Here is a 17,172-nt window from a genome sequence, read left to right as displayed (position 1 = left end):
ATGTTTCGAGTGCCTTCATTTCATTTCAAGGCCTTTTATTTCATTTTGATTTTTCTGTTTCAAGCTTGAAACACATTGAAACAGCTTCAGAACACCCGCTGAAATTTTGCACAGCCCTACTAAATACATGTGCATGAATGCCTCATGCCTCCTGAGGCCAGGGGGGCACAGCAACTGCCTGCAGGTGGCAATAGCGGCAGTGGGGACCACCCTCCAGCGGCCAGGTTGACGTTGGCGGCAAGGGTAGGCCAAGAGGGGACCACCAACAGGCAGTTGTAGCTGTGGCGGGGCGGGGAGGTGAGCGGCAACCAGTCTCAGGGGTGCACATGCACCCCCTATGCATCACTAATGTACATATGTAAATGCTGACCTGGGCAATCAACCCAGGCAGCAGGGGCCAAACCCCTGCCTGCCACCTAGCCACAGGGCTCTGCAGACTGGGGCATTCTTGTGGCCCAGCCAGCCCCTCCACCACCTGACACTTCCTCCTGGAGCTGACTCCCCAGACTCCCTGCCAGCTCAGTTGATATCATTTATTTAGACTTTTGAAAGATATTTGGCACAACATCTCACAAGGCCTGGGTTCAGACAGTAAGATAGGATTAAGAAATGGGAATCTTTCTTCATGAAAAAAAGTTAATAGCAGGTTACCCCAAGGTTTTTTTACTAGACCTGGTGGCGACTAAATCCAATTTCAATTTTATGCCCCTAAATGGCATTTATGTAGCCATGGCATAAAGGTGAAATATGGTTTAGCCGATGATGTTTAACATATTTATGAGTTATTTGGAAACAGGAATCTGACAGCCAAATTTGGTGATGACACAAAATTATTTAGATTAGTCAAATACAAAGATGAATGTGAGGAACACCAGAAGAAGCTAACCAACATGGAAGAATGACCAAGATGATGACAAATTAAAATGAAAGTTGACAAATGTAAAATACTGCATAGTGAAGAGAAAAAAAATTAATTATTCATATACTTTCCTGGATTAACCCTGTTAATTCAGAAGAAATGACCTTTGTATAGACATAAGTATATCTGAATTTTTAGTAATGATCAAATGCAATTATATAATCCTTGGAATAATAAATGTAAGAACTATGAAATACAATTCTAATACACACAATATCTGCCTCCTAAAATATTTACATAATTATTGTAAAAAAAAAAGCAGCTGTAAAGTTAAATTGAGAATACAAAGCATTAGCAAAATAAGAAATTAAATCTAATTCAACCAGTAGAGAAAAGATGTGCTTTCAGGGAAGATTTGAAATGAGAAGGGAAGCTTATCAAACAGCACAATAAAAGAAGGACAAGCTGCTTGGGAGAAATAATTTTTGTATTAAGAATAATGAGATTTTAAGAATGACCTGAAGGTAAATCCTCCTATTAGAACCTTGCACCTGCTAATGGATGCACAAGAGCAGACTCATTATTCATATTTTTTAAACGTATGTTATAATAACACCTAGGACTTCTCATCAAGTTTCAGGGTACTATATCAGTTACCATGCAGATATATAACAAAGAATGCAGTTCTTTCCCCAGAGAGGTTACGGTCTACGTGAAAAGTCCCACTGTCAGGAAATCCATTTTGAGAGTCCTGAATTGAGTGCATTTCTGTGTCAATAGGAATGACATAATTTTATTCTGTGTACGTGAGGTGGCAAGAGAAAATAACTTAGAGATTATTTTAAGAGTATGCTTTCATTGGAGGTAAGCAAATATTGGACTTTCCTAAATTGGGACAAAAAGTTGAAAAATTACTCTTTTTCATAAAAGAAATTAAATTTTAAAAAAGTGTTCATAAACATGGAACATTTCATTTCAGCATTTATTAAAAGTAATAAAGCATTCTGAAACTCACTATTTGAAATTAACAAATTTCAGTATGCTGGCCTAATATAAAATATTTTGTTTCAAGTCAGTTCAACACTAAATTGGGTCTCTGTATAGTATCACATTGTCTTATAGGAGTTGTCATTTGGATGCTACATACCTCCATTCCCCCAAAGGGACAAAACTCTCTGCATAGCTGCACCTTCCTAGATGTATCCTTTGTTATGCGACTACCGAGATACATGACATAGCTTAGTCAGAGAAGAGACCATGTTTCATCATGAGAGTCATAGTTCTGGAATTCTGGCCCAGAGAAGGGGACAGAGCATCTAATAACTCTCACGAGAAACAGCAGCATCATTAGGAGGTACAATTAAATTTTTAACTGACATGAAATAAAACATTTTCAATTAATAATATTTTAGGTTCAGTACACTGAAACATATTAACCTGTATCCAGCTGACTCAAAACATTACATTTTGTTTTGTTTTTTCCAACAGAAAATAGAAAAATCTCAGAAAACTGAAATTTTTCCCACAGAACTTTTTGATTTTGCAAAAACTTCTTTTTCTGTCAAAATCTATTTCAGTAGAAAAATCCTGAGAACTGTAGTTTTCAGAGAAGGCCCAAATCTTACATAGATAGACTAGCATCTATAGTAGAATTTAACAGAGGACAGTCACCTGATTCTGAGTAAAAGGAAAAAGAGACATAGAGGGTGCTAATATTTTAAAAAATCAGCCAAATACTAGGAGGCAATTCCAGAAAAGGCAATAAAACATTGCCATTGTTAAAGCAATACAATGGAAAATAGGAAGTGAGTGAGGCTCCGGATGAATTAGAACAACTAAGGCATATTTCTCCAGCTATCATTACAATAAAACACCAGAAGTTTTTTGCACATTAAAAGTGAAGCAATGGTTTCTGTGGTAGCTCAGGAAGGCCTAATATGGTGTTGCCTGAATGTCTCATCAAACAGAAAAGTTCTCATCAAAGATATGCTCTAGATAAGAACCTATTGTACCATTTTCTCATGAATCAAAACAGACCTGCTTATCTGCAATGGCAATATGTTTATCAAAACACAAATCATTGTCTAAATAAACTCCAAGATCCTGAACTAAGAATAAAGTATTAATTTAGAGGCTATTTCAAGCAGGACTAAGAACTGGATCTTTCTTTTAAAAGAGGGTGTAGTCACAAAACTGTATGGGGATGGGCCTTGATTCAGAAGGAAAAGAGCTTTCTCACAGAACTAAATTTATACTTCTTAATGCATTTCAGGTCTGTGATATTTTACAAAAATAAGTCCTTATAATTACAAGTATCACTAATACACAGATCCACAAAGTCCAGGCAGCTAGCATCAGAATACAGATCTACAAGGACTTTCAATGTGAGAAAGTTGTTAAACCCTAAATAAAACCCAACTGAAAAGGGAAGAGGTCAAATAGGATGGTCACAGGTACAAATCTGAATACTGTTTTATTTTCCCTTTGGCCCTAGGTCTTTGGGGCAAGGGCTTTAAAGACATGGGACCTACCACATTTATACCTGACACTACACTTATCCAGTCTTTGCTTGTATATCATGTGCTGCTCCTCCAACACAGATTTTGGTGCTAGAGATAGACATTACACATAAATGGGTTTAAGTGGTCAGAAACTGGTTTAAACCTGTAACAGAATAGATGTTCAGTGCACATAAACCAGTTTGAAAATGGCTGAAACTGGTTTGAGATAAACCTGATTGAATGTAATATCAGACATAATTGATTGGGTCCAAACTAGTTTATGCAATGTCTGTCCCAGACCCCTTGCTGGTTTAAGTTAAATCAGAGTCCCACAGTATCCCAGCATGCTCTCTGGGCTGGGCAGGCCTCTTTGCTCTACAGCAGGGCTGGCCCCTTCCCTCTGCTCCCTGGCTGGAGCTCAGCACAGACTTGCAGGCACAGCAGGGTTGCTGGCCTCGCCGTGCTGGCCCTCACCACTCACTGCTTAAGCAGAGATCTCTTCCTCATCTCTGCCACAGCAGGGAATGTAGCCAGCATGTGGTATGCTAGCTAATACTGAGAGGTGTCTGTGTGTGTCTCTCTCCAATTTCACAGGCAGACAGAACAGTGACCACCTAGGGCTTTTGGAGCTAATCAAGAGGTCAACTGGTAAGCTGTTTAAGAAGTTTGAAGTAATGTGGAGAAAGGCTATTTTTTGGCTAATTGGGTGATAAAGACTGTTATCAGCCCGTCCCTCGCTCTTCCAGCTGGCTTGCTCGCCTGTCAGTTTGCTGCAGACAGTATGACAAAGCAGGGAGGGAAAAGCTCTGTATCATCAACAGCTGCATGCACTGCACACACTTCCTTGCCTCAGAGTGCTAACCTGGGGCTGGCAACACTTCCGCCCCTTGAACAGCCAGCTGGGGCCTCCCAGCCAGCTGGGAATAGCCTGGGACCGTGCAGGCAGACATCCTGAATGAGAGAGTCCTGCCAGAGCCTGGCAGCACCCCACTCAGCTCAGCTCCCTGCAGAATAGAAGGGAGGGCTGCTGTAGCACCCCCTGCACCCAGCTTCTAGCCTGACCCACTGCAGGCATGTGCCTGAATTTCCTCAGTCCAGAGAGAATGTCTGTCCAGTTTCAAACCAGTTCAGCCTAGCCAGATTAAACTAACCTGCAATGATTGAATCAATTCAGGCTTTTTGAATGTCTGTCCCTAGCCTTGGTGTTATGCAGGCACAAAGGTGGGAAGATACTGGTCACAACCATTAGGTGGGAATACCACCAGCCTGGGAAGTTTCTTATCAATCAGGTGACACACTTCCACTTCCTCTCCTGCCCCCCAGGGGTACACTGAGCCTGGAGGTGGGGAGGAGAGGAGAAAAGAGGCATAGCAAAACAAGGAGGATCAGGCAAGGGTGTGGATGGGCCATGATGTACTCTGAAATTCTCTGCTAGTATGGGATCCATTGAGGACTACAGCCACACAGTAGTGGTTCAGAGCAGCCCCTCAGCTATTCTGAACTTTATACATGGAAGTGAGCAGAGGTTCAGGGTTATATGAACGGTTTGATGACCACCCACTTCTTTCTTCTGTTGTGTTGAGTAGACTCTGGACACAGCAGGAAATATGACTCTTTGTCTCTTCATTTTCTTTTATGACAGTGAGGTCTTCAGAGCAGGCCCTATCTCTAACTATACTCTCTAAATGTACAGAGGACCATTGGATCCCAACCTGATACTAACTTCTGGGTGCTACTGTAATTCAGCTGGTAAACAGTAATAATAGTAAAGTCTACTGTTGTTCAGCTCAAGAATTAATCCCTGTACTTATCACTATTTTCAATATGTTTTTAAAAGAAAACAATCAGAGGTGAAACTGTAAAAATCATGGATAAAAAAGCATTTTGGGTTAAAATGTAATGCAATTGAAAACTGCATCTCTCAGCAAAAGCAAAGTTGTTAAAGTGTAGGATTCCAGCCGCCCCAAGTGCTGGTAGTGCCAGTCAATCCCTCAAGCCAAACAGACTAAATAAATTAAAGTCAATTGGGTTGTGAATTACACATTACACTTTGTTTCCATTCCACTTTGTCTCATAGTGTATGAAAATGGGCAGAGGTACATAGAGCCATACATAGAGTCCAATCCTCTTTGGGACTTGTTCATGACGTTCTACCTGATTTTGTTTTAACGGTTGTCAGGCAACTTTTCTAAATGGAAGCAAAGATCGTATTAAGAATCTACCATCCAAAGGATCTATCTTAATACTGCACTGATTTGGCAATAAGCAATATATTTAATTCTCTTTCTTGAATTCTCAAAGCAGGACAAAAAGTTATGCATTGACTTGGTAGAAATAGTAGCTAACATGCCAAAGTCAATTATGGAAATGCACAAGAAAGCAAAAACCTTTTTTGAAAGTGAAATTAACCCCTGCATATTTCCTATACTGTATAGTTTAAAGAATTTAGTTAGGACAGATGTAAAGAAAATTCCTGAATAGATGAAAAGTGAAAGCAAATGAGACAAGGAACAGATACATAAGTTCCTTGTCTCAGAAAGCTTGAAATAATTTAAACAGTATAACAAGAAAAAAAGCTAGCACAAGAGGGAGAATACAGGGCAAATGACAAGGAAAGCAGTTGGAAAGCCTCTGAAGAGATTTCCTTAGAGTTACTGTTGGGCATTAAGGGTTGTAGGCAGGTAATATATCACATCATGTTAACTTCTCAAGTTTTGGGTTTCCTTCAGTAACTGTGAAATTGCCACCCCCATACTGACAATGGGAAATGCTGAAGTGTAGGCCCGCAGCTAATTATGAAACAAAAAGAGGTATTTTATGTGAATGATTATGAAGGCTGAATATGAAATTGGTAAGTGCACAAGAGGTGGAAGATTGTGCCAAGTGTGAGGAAAGAGCTATGCACAGGAGAGTGTAAGTAATGGCTGATATATGCGAATAAAGTTAACAGAGTGAAGGGCTCACAAAACGGGAAACAGGAACAGCTGTATGTGTATGAAAGAGGTACACAGTAAGTAGCACAATCCAACTAGCTGTTAACGAGAGAGGAAATGGTTCCAAATTTAGTGTTGTTAGTAAGATTGATAAACAATAAATGGTTTCTTTAATCAGAAAAATTGTGGAATATTAACAAGAAATAAAGAGTTGGTTTTGCTGGGGAGTCGGGGAGGTAAGTCTTAGTAGTTGCTTAGTGCAATATTATAAAAAAATACAGAACCATGCTGTCCCAAATATCCCTACTAGGTGCAACCTACAAGAACGAGGAAACACTTAAGCTTTCCATATTACAAGCAGCAACCAGAAAGCCTGGATTTATCTCAGAAAGGGACAGCAACATACTAGCAAGTTACAAAACAGTAAAGAGGCTAACCAATAACACAGCAGGTGGTGAGTGAGGGGACACACATAGACTGACTTTTTGTGGGTGCTGGAACAGAGGCAGTGATGCTTAAAACTTCAACAGCTATGCCTTCCAACAGAACAAAGTAAGCAGAAGTGGCCAAAAAACCAGCTTAGAGCAAAGTTCTGAGGCTCTGGAGTAAGGAAGAGGGAATTTGTGGGAGAGGTAGGCTGCAGCCAGGTTTATGCTGCTACCAAATTTCAAATTTTATAGGGTGTGGCTTTCAGTGTCACCCTTGAGCCTCCCTGATTGCAGTTTCCCAGCCTAGTCCTGCTACTCTGCACCAGCCAGAGACCTAACTGAGCTTGGACCAGTTCCTGCTTCCGTTCCAGTGCCCACAGGTCAGGTACATCTCTGCTGTCCATGGCACTGAATATACTAGTTGCACCTCTGGAGACCACAGTCCCTCTTTTAAAACAATGAATGGCAGAAGAGGCCTCCATCTCACCCTTACATCATAGGCACCTAGTGGATCTGACACTTAATCTTCCCTCTAACCTCCGTGGAAGCTTGACATCTTTCCACTGAACATGGCTGCAACACAAATTGTCCACATGTCCACCATACCCTTTTCCTTATAACTGAGTGGAAGAGTAAGGGTTAAAGACAGGAGCAGAGTTGTGGAGAATTTTGCAGGTAAGGATTAGGAGTCTAAAGACTAGGTGGAAGGTGACAAGATACCAAACAATATATATAGTACAGTAGTGGGCAAATGAGATGATACTTTTTTTTTTCACTGCCAAGATTGAATACACGTTGGGGAGTGATGTCAGTCATGTTGTTAGGGAGGCCAGGGGGCAGCTGTCAGTGTAAGAAAAGAGTAAAAGTACAAGGATTTGGTTTATAGGAATCCTTATTTCAGTAATATCATTGCATGCAGTGTTTTAGAACATGTTACACTATACCATACATACCTGAGACAGTGTATTTTCCTCTACAGATTTGCCTTATGATCAAGCCAGAAGATCAGCGTGGACAACTCACAGTCATCCTGCTCCTCAGTCTAAAGGTAACACATCTGCTTACTTTCCAACCTAGAGGCCTAGTTCATGGCAGGCAGAATTCCAGTGCAGTTTTAACTCAAACCAAAGCAGCAATGTCCAGTGTCAGAATGCTGCCGTTGTGTTTTTTAAACTATTATGACTCAGGTGTCTAGAATGGGTATCTGTGTATCAAGAGCTGATCTAAGAACTTGAACAAGGAATTGGGTGCATTACATTTAGGGTCAAAATTTCAAAATCAGAAGAGTTTGGAGAAATGTTAAAGTCTTAGTTATCTCTGTATTCAGTGTCTATTTACCAATAAAGTAAATGTAAGTGTGAGTGCTGTAGACTGTGCAGGAAGATAGGTCAAGATCCCTCCCATGTAGCTGAAATCTATTTAAATGATGGGGGTCTCCTAAACATTGTTCTTTAAAGCCTTTGGGCTCCATTTTCCCATCTATGGCTGCATGCAGAAAAGACTCAGTGTCCAAAGAAAGGAGTTCTGCCTCTATAAGGAAGGGTATTATTACACATTACCTCTCAGATGTGTTAAGGTCTCTTAAAAGTATCCACACATAAGGAAAAAGAGGTCTCTTTCTTTGTGAGTTTCACAAGAGGTTACTTAGAAGAATTTAATTTATCCTCTTCGTGTACATCAGTACTACTGACGGGAACCAATAGAAATATGCTTGGATGGAACTTGCCATTCACTGGAGATTATGGTGTTAGAATTCCTGATCTGTGATGCTGACAAGTCCAATAAGTAGTGCCTGGTTTAACCCACAAAATCACAGCCCCAGCTTGCTAATATCATGGCCTGATTATGGTGAGGACTGCCATTTTCATGCCCAGATCACAGTGTCCCCCCATTCCCCCAGTTGGCTGAAGTGGCAGGTTTAGGTCCAGGTTTAATTGCAGCAGCAGAGGCCTTCCTGCCAAGACCTCTGATAGCTGCCGAAAAGTAGACAGCCCTGGCTTGAGGTGGGGGAGAGACTGTTTGTTTCACTGGGCAGGAAAACTGGGGCACAGGGAGTTGGGAGTGCCTGGGGGCTACTTTGGCAGACAGGCTTGGCACCAGGTAGGGGAGGAACTGTTTGCTCCTCTGCATGTGCCTTTTCTTCCTCCAACCTCCAGTGTTGCAGTTGTCACACCCAGAGGAGCAAACAGCACCTCCCCTACCCAGTGCCAGGGCCATCTGCCAAGGCAGCCCCCAGGCACCCCCAACCCCAGCACCCCAGTTTTCCTTCCCAGAGAAGCAAACAGCCCCTCCCCTCCCCATCCCCAGGCTCTCTCCTCCCCCTGTCCCTTTTGCAACCCCTTCCCCCCACCTTACCTGGGCTGCTGGACTTTTGCAGCTGGCTGGGGAATGCTTTCCCCAGTCTGTGGCAGCCATCTTGTTGCAACAAAATGCCATGACATAGCTGCTTGCTGGGGAGTTGCTCAGCAAGCGGCCATGTCATGGCATTTAGTTGCAAATTGCATTTTTTGTGAAAATCACCTAATTTCATGATTTTCTGGATTTAAATCAAGCCCTACCAATAAGCATGCATATATATGTATAGTAATAGCTATGTCCTTCCAATAGAGCTAAAATCTGTTCTCGCTGAAGCCAGAAGGACACTTGCCTTTATTTCACTATGTGATCACCTGCATACTCAGTTGAGCTTGTCAATCCAAATTCCAGTGTTTTCATCACCAGATGCCGCACTGTTGGAAATCCAGCAAGTTATTGCTCCTTGTGCCAGTGGTAACTTTGGCCTTTTCAATGTAAGATAACTTTGGTGCGGGATTTTCAAACTGGAAAATTAAATAAATGTATCCATTTTTGTATTTTCAGCTACACAGCCATCATCATCATCAGTGTCCAAAACAGAAGACCAGCGTCCTCAGTTAGGTGTGTGTTATTTTAAGTTAGACCTGCGTGGCAGGAAATATATTAAATGTTACCAGAAAGGCAGTACAGTGTGCCAGCAGGTAGCCTACTGGGAACGCTTTTCAAAGTATGGAGTTTCCTCATGTAGCCTTGTCACTTCATATATTTGTCTATGTGTCCTGTCCGTACAGCTGACTCTCAAACTTCAGCTCTTGTGGTTACAAATCAAAGAGCCTAGAATACATGCTAACAATTTGCTGTAAAGTCAGACATGGTGAAACTGCATCATTGCCAACATACTGTCATATCCCCATCATGACCTGCTTTTCGTACTGTTTAAAGGATCCTTATAACTGATTAAACAAATCATGCAATCAGAAAAGATGGAAGCTAAAGATGACAAAGGCTTCTGTACCCAGAGGATGCTGTGGGTAGATGGATTTGGATATTATGTTTTCTAGATGGACTTCAAGTTATTATTCTGGTTTATGTTATAGCTGAATAAGAATATGTGCATGGCTACATCTCATTAACTTGAGGTGTTTACATACAGTGTTTGGGAGGTATTTTATTACTGTTTGTCAAAATAGCATTTCCTAGTTGTAGCTAATTTGAGCTCCCGCATACTAGAGACCGTTGAGAAAGGTAGTGACCTTTAATGCAAGTCTTATAGATCACTTATTAGCTTTGTATGAACTGCACACAGTATTTTACAAATATAAAAAATGCTACCTGATTATCCCCTGAGCTGTCATCCATTTGAGAGTAGCTCCCAGGGGGATGAGGCTGTTGGGAAATGAGAAAACCTAGCAACAGTCACATGACCAGAGGGCTTAAAGCTGCATTAATGCCCTCGAGTTTGGGCTTTGGTATTTGTGGCTCTCTATTCCCTTTTCCTTCCTATTTCTTTTCCCAGGAAGGAGCCACTGAAATTCCATGGTACCTGGCTGCTTAACTCTCTCAGGCTCCTTTGAAAATCCTAAGAAATTACATAGAACATTCCTTGATGGACCAAGTTTTCAAAGAAAAATTAACTCAGCTTCATCTCTTGTGTTCAGCTACGTACTTGGTTCACAAGAATGGAAGATAGAGTGGATAATAGATTTAAGAGAAAGAGAGAGAGAAAGGGGACCTTTGAATATATTATATTGGATTCTTTAGGCCAAATGTCCAGCATCTAAATATGCTTGCACATGTGTGCACCTATTGATGGTTGCATTAACGAGCAGCAGAAAACCAGTGTCCCAGCACTGATTTTTTCATTTGCATGTCAGTGAATGTCTTCTATTCAAGGAAGCAGGAAAACTATCCAAAGGAGGGAAAAAGACATCATTTTCTTCAGTTTCCTTCTTCTCCCATCAAAAAGTACCTACCACTCCCAGAATGTAGGGACCACAATTACCTTCCTCTAATTCTTACTCCATGAGAGCCTCACGATTTCAGCTGTTGCCATCTTAGCTACTGAACCACCCCCCCTCAATTTATTATCACATTTGCTGCACATGGTACTTATGCCAATGAAGGGATCACCTGGGCAGTGGGTAAAGTAAGAAGAAAGCAGGGGGAAAATACAACCTCCCTTTTTTTACAAAAAACAGATAGGTTTTTTTCCCCTCTTCTCCTTGATTTAGCTTAAGCAGTGCTTCCTCTAGCTCCTTGGCTGGAGTCTCCCTAGTTCAGTTTGCTATAACCATTTGTCCAGGGCAGGGAAGTCATACGACAGATTGCAGGTCTCAGGTCCCTGGAGTGGCCTTTGCCTTTGGCTATGCATGTGTGTCGGCTATGTATGCAAATCTGTGTGCATGATACCCACATTTCTAATTGATTTTAGGTTGTTGCATCTTTTTTTTCTTCATTTTCGTGTAGATCCCTACCAGATTCTTGGACCAACCAGTAGCCGTCTTGCAAATCCAGGTGAGGATTCTTGATACCTTAAGATGACTTTTCTGATCTCACCACTGAAGAAACCTCACTACAAATTAAATGCCAGATTCAGCAGGGGAGGTGACCCTTCTTAGCTCCCATCAGAATAAACCAGCAAAGCTGTAGGAGCTGATGGAACCCAACAGATTACAGAATTGAGCTTTTAATCACATGAATAGTCTTACTAAAGTCAAAGAGAGCCAGTGCAAGGGCTTATTTAAGCCTTATTTAGAAGGTTGGTGTTATAGTGTCCCATTGATAAGACTGCAGTTCACCCAGTGAGATTCTCCCACTCAGAAAAAAGAGAAAGCTGCAGTTACAAGTAAGATCAGATTTTGATTAAATATGACATGCCCTTTCTAACATGTTATTGAGCACATTCTGAACTGTAGCTTATAATATTTAGAAAGGGATGCAAAACATCACTGTGGTGAGTAATTATTTTGATAGACTATTAAAATATTTTGATACACTGATCTCACTGTGGTTAATCTGATGCCATAGTAATCAGTCCAGTTAACTGTGTCCAGTACAACCAGAACCAGCGTAGTATAAATGAGATCAGTCTGGGCCAGAAGATTGACATTGCGTATGTCATGGACTATTACCCCTTCCCTAACATCCAAACACTAGAAAGCTTCTTTCTTTCTGCTCCTTTCCCCCACTGTATTATTTCTGTCTATAAAATGTCTTACTTTTCATGGTTCTTAGGGTGATGTTGTTATGACTTGTTTAGGTTGGGAGCATTTCAATTGGTACTGAATACCAGCTTGTAATACCAGTTCGCAATGTCAGTTGCTATTTTCCCCTTTATTTAGCTTTTTTAGATAGTTATTGTATAGTTTAGTGTAATTTTTAAGACAACATTTTTTACATCTTGTAAGAAAGAAGTTAAATAAGAACTAGTGTCAGAAGGTTGTTTACAAATCAGATTGGAAGCTGGGTACCTAGCTCCTTCAAACCATTTGCAAATCCCAGCCTAGCACATTTGCATCAACTGTCTTTTTGCTAGACTCGTGCCTACAGCATTCTGGAAAGTGCTAATGTGACCTGCTCTGAATGGGGATACATTTCAACATTTGGGGAAAGTCAGGGGTATGGAATTTCTACAAACCATCATTCCTGCACTTTAACAAGTTTGTGTATTTATAAAATGATGGAATTACTCTCTCATTAAAAGGAAATTGACAGCAATGATTTATTTTCATAGGACTATATATTACATTTGGAAGGCAAGTGTTTATATTAGAACATATGTTGGATTGCTTATTCAAAAAAATTGTGTTTTGTCCAGTGCTGAACTGTTTATTGATTTCCAAACTCTAATCCTCTTGTTATGTTTTATGTATTAAAATTGCATGCCCTGCTCATACCATAGATTCTTTTGTTTGTTTGTTTATTTAATGCATGTTAATGGAACAGAAGAAATTCATTAAGAACAGTTTGGATAAATATAATTTAAAGGAATATAGGTTTCAGTTGCACTGAAGTATAAACTGCTAATAGATTTCAGATGTGACTTAAGATTGATATTGTAATGTACCCTTATAAACTTTCCAAAGAAAAGCTTATTTATTATACCTACATATCAGCTTTAAAAATGTAATTTCTCATCAGAGATGTACAGAAATGTATGGCTGACAAATTCTGCTGACATTATGCTTCATGAAACAGAACACATTACAAGCAGTTGCACATTGCAGGGCACAGTTGCATGCAGTAATTTTCATAATTTCAGTGCTGCTTTATCAAAAATTGTTCCTCTTCTTACATGAATATAATTGGCAAGACCTATCTAACACAAGTGACAACTGCTTAGAAACCTCATATTTTATTTTATCCCATTGACGAATGCAACATTTCCAATAGGATCAACTCTTTCTCTTTAAGATTTAATTCGGGGGGGCGGGGAAGGGAGGGGTGCTGCGGGTCAGGATGGGACATTGCTTTAAGTCTTAGCCTCAGCAATTATTTGCACTCTTGTTTGACTTAGGACAATTACATAGCATTTGGGGGGAAAAGTTCATTTTATGAACTTTTTCATTGTTCCCCCAAATGCTATGCAATATAGTCAGGGGCAATGCAACAGTATGCTAATGAGTTTTCATTCTGCATTTCCCTAAATACTGGAAATGGGTGATACAGTTTGGATTAGATCCAGCTTTCTCTAAACTTCTACATTTTGTGTAGATTTATTTCATGGTAGAGAATATTTAATTGCAAAATATGTTATGAGAATAAGACCAATATCATGTAATGGAAGTGAAGGCTGTTTCTCCTGAGCTTTGGGGATTAGTTTCCTAAATATGCATTGTATTATTTTGCCATCAGTTGTCCAAACTGCCTGACATTAGGTCATTACTGAATCTACATATAATGGCATTCTCCTTCCCAAATTAGGAAAAACAATATATTCCGTCATGGTCTCTGATATGCAAGGATTTTTCTTTTTCTTTTCCATTTTTTTTCTTTTCTTTCCTCTTTTTTTTTTTTTTAGAAAAAGAAAAGAGGTGCCAGTTTGAGAATGAGAGGTAGAAAGGCTGAAACATTGGCTATTTGGCTATGCATTTGGATTTTGTAGGTCTGCATGACAATCTGGAAGAGTTGCCATCGTTATGTTATTAGACACTGATTCCACCTTTCTATTTTCTGTTCCGCTCACAGGGAGTGGACAAATCCAGCTGTGGCAGTTTCTACTGGAGCTCCTGTCAGATAGCTCTAATTCCAACTGCATCACCTGGGAGGGCACCAATGGTGAGTTCAAGATGACTGACCCTGATGAAGTAGCCCGGCGCTGGGGAGAGAGGAAAAGCAAGCCTAACATGAACTATGACAAGCTCAGTCGTGCACTCCGTTACTACTATGACAAAAATATTATGACTAAAGTCCATGGTAAGCGTTATGCCTACAAGTTTGACTTCCATGGAATTGCTCAGGCTCTCCAGCCACATCCCCCAGAATCATCTATGTACAAGTATCCATCAGACCTACCCTACATGAGCTCCTATCACGCACATCCCCAGAAGATGAACTTTGTAGCTCCCCATCCTCCAGCTTTACCTGTAACTTCCTCCAGCTTTTTTCCTGCCCCCAATCCATACTGGAATTCACCAACTGGAAGTATCTACCCTAATACTAGGCTTCCAGCTACGCATATGCCTTCTCACCTTGGCACCTATTACTAAATGGAAAAAAGAGAAAGAGACATGCATTTCTCCCGTTATGGAATATAGTCCCCAAAGAATTATAAAGAACTCTACTGGAGAACATGAATTAAAAGTGCCTAAAGAGACATGAAAAGTTTGACTGGGAAAAAAAGATGTCAAAAAGACTTTGTGTCGTAGGGATTGAAAGAAAGTTTTCAAGTATAAAGATGCTAAAATGTAATGTTATATGGGCATCAGGTATACGGACCAAAAACTGCAAGACTGTTGTAGGTAAAAACATGAAATGATATGGAGAACCTACAGGAGAAAGTGGTCTTAAAATGTTGATAAGCTTTTGTATAAAGTTTGATATCTTGCAAACTGGGACTATAGTACAGCAATATAAGGATAACTCTATAGTGACCTAACATACAGTATATGAATTCATTTAAAAATAACAAAAAAACCTACCTGTATTTAAAAGATAGAAACATATCAAAAAAAGACTGGTCTAGTATGGAGGCTGATTTGGAATATGATGGCATTCTTTCAATTAAAATCAAAATGCATTCCATTTATTGGGGAAGTATCAGCTATTTCAAACTGTGAAGACAAACCAAGCTTTAAGATACCTTGACAGTATTACAGGAACCCTGAGCCAAACATAGGAATTAAGAATGTGCTGAAGGGCAAGTGTATGGTTGTAGACCAAGGGCCTGCATATGATATAGGAAGTAGAAGGAAAGAGAAGGAAAAGGAAGTTGATGGGAATGGGAGAAAAAATGCTTCTTTCCTGGTAGATACTCAAGAGATTGAAAACATGGTGTTGCTTGGTGGACTAAGAAGAATTACTTGTTTGGACAAGAAACATTCTGATCAATATCATACCATTCCCAGTATTACAGTAGGAAAAGACTTGATTTAAAAAATAGTAAAAAAGGAAGAAGCAGTAGAATTCAGAAATCAGAATATGCATCTCTTTTTTAAAAGTTCAGAACTGGAATTGTTTGATATTTAAAGGTAACCTGTAGGACCTCATCAGTATTAAAGGAGTTTGTTTTCTAATGTTGTAAGAGACAAACCCAGACTGCCAAAATCAGAAATCACTTGAGTATTTTTGTTAGGCGGGCGCCAGTTTTTCTTTTTTGAGTCGCGAACGCTGTGCGTTTGTCAGAATGAAGTATACAAGTCAATGTTATTTTTTTTCCTTTTTATATAATAATTATATAACTTATGCATTTATACACTACGAGTTGATCTCGGCCAACCAAAGACACAAGAAGGGACAATCAAAAATATTGTGGCCTTGAATTTTAACTCTGTATGCTTAATGTTTACATTATGAACGTATTAGTACTTAGAATGCAGAATGTATGTAATAAAATAAGCTTGGCCTAGCATGGCAATCCAGATCCACACTGTAGTCTGCATTTGCATTTTTAGTGACTAAGATGTCTGTTAGATCATCTTCCTGCGTGTTAAGATACTTTACAATGTTTGGGTTTTAAGTATGTTTTTTTTATTGTGAATTTTGGAAAACACAAAAATAAGGAACAGGTAGCACTGGGTAGAGTTGGGCTTAATATGGACAAGTCCTGTTAATCTTGTCCCACACACTTACATTCTGCCCTGCTACTTCTGTCCTGAGCATTAAATTCTTTGATTAAGTGTGAAAATGAAACATAGAATTGGGGGGGGATCCAAATTTTCCTTTTCAATGTATCAAATAATATGACAAATCATAGCCCAAATCATACTACTATGCTAAAAAGTTTGTTGAAACCCCATTCTCTTTTGCTATTAACATATACTGTACCATTTTTGATAAATAAAATGAATACTGAATAACTTCCATTATTCCTCCCTTCAAAACTGAGTGAACGATAGCTTCTTCACTTGTCATGAAAATCCCTCTCTAATGCTTATCCTGAGCAGAACATTCTCTTTGTGTTCCAAATACAGACTGTTCCTGCACTATATGCTAGCCCCAGGCCCATTTATTTAATGGCGTAACTTCATTTTTTTTCATCAGCTGAGTAGCTGGCCTAGAGATTTAAATTTGACATTTATGAGTAGCTGTTCACAGCAGGCACTGTTTACTGTGGAAAATCCAATCAATCCAGACTTCAGATTATGTCCCCTTTTTGGTTCATCATCTGCCCTTCTTACTTATAATGGGCGAGGTAGATTTTAATGCAAGCCTTGAATAGCCATGATGTATTTTGTTAAGCAACAAATACTTAGCTAACAGACTTGAATGTTATGGGTGTTTTGCAATAGGCTATAAATGTAGGATTATATTACTAATATTTAAGGCTTTGGGTATAAATCAGATGGCAAGTAATGGCATCATCAGTCATACAATAGTCACTTGGAATAGAACCATTGTGAAGAAAATGGTTTGAAAAATAAAAGATAATTGAAAGGTTACAAAAACTAGGCGATTGGGAAAGGTTAGTCATTTGCTGTTTTAGAAAGTCAAGCCAG

General features: G+C 39.7%; 1 protein-coding gene across 4 annotated transcripts in view; it reads left to right on the top strand.

The window, feature by feature from the left end:
- The window catches only part of ERG (ETS transcription factor ERG), a 240,033-nt gene extending 223,494 nt beyond the window's left edge, over positions 1-16,539 (top strand). For all 4 annotated transcript variants that reach the window (XM_090060785.1, XM_090060806.1, XM_090060775.1 and 1 more), the window contains 4 exons: positions 7,701-7,769; positions 9,581-9,637; positions 11,483-11,530; positions 14,204-16,539. In XM_090060785.1, coding sequence (XP_089916911.1) covers positions 7,701-7,769; positions 9,581-9,637; positions 11,483-11,530; positions 14,204-14,724 — 695 coding nt within the window. In that variant the 3' untranslated portion in view covers positions 14,725-16,539. The remainder of the gene's footprint in view (positions 1-7,700; positions 7,770-9,580; positions 9,638-11,482; positions 11,531-14,203) is intronic.
- The last annotated feature ends 633 nt before the right edge of the window (positions 16,540-17,172 follow it).

This window comes from Crocodylus siamensis, chromosome 1 (genome assembly GCF_052110815.1).
Source record: "Crocodylus siamensis isolate JL-2025a chromosome 1, ASM5211081v1, whole genome shotgun sequence".
NCBI classification, from domain to species: Eukaryota; Metazoa; Chordata; order Crocodylia; family Crocodylidae; genus Crocodylus; species Crocodylus siamensis.
The sequence above is the reverse complement of the archived record's forward strand: the minus strand, read 5'-3'. Positions and strand labels throughout refer to the sequence as shown.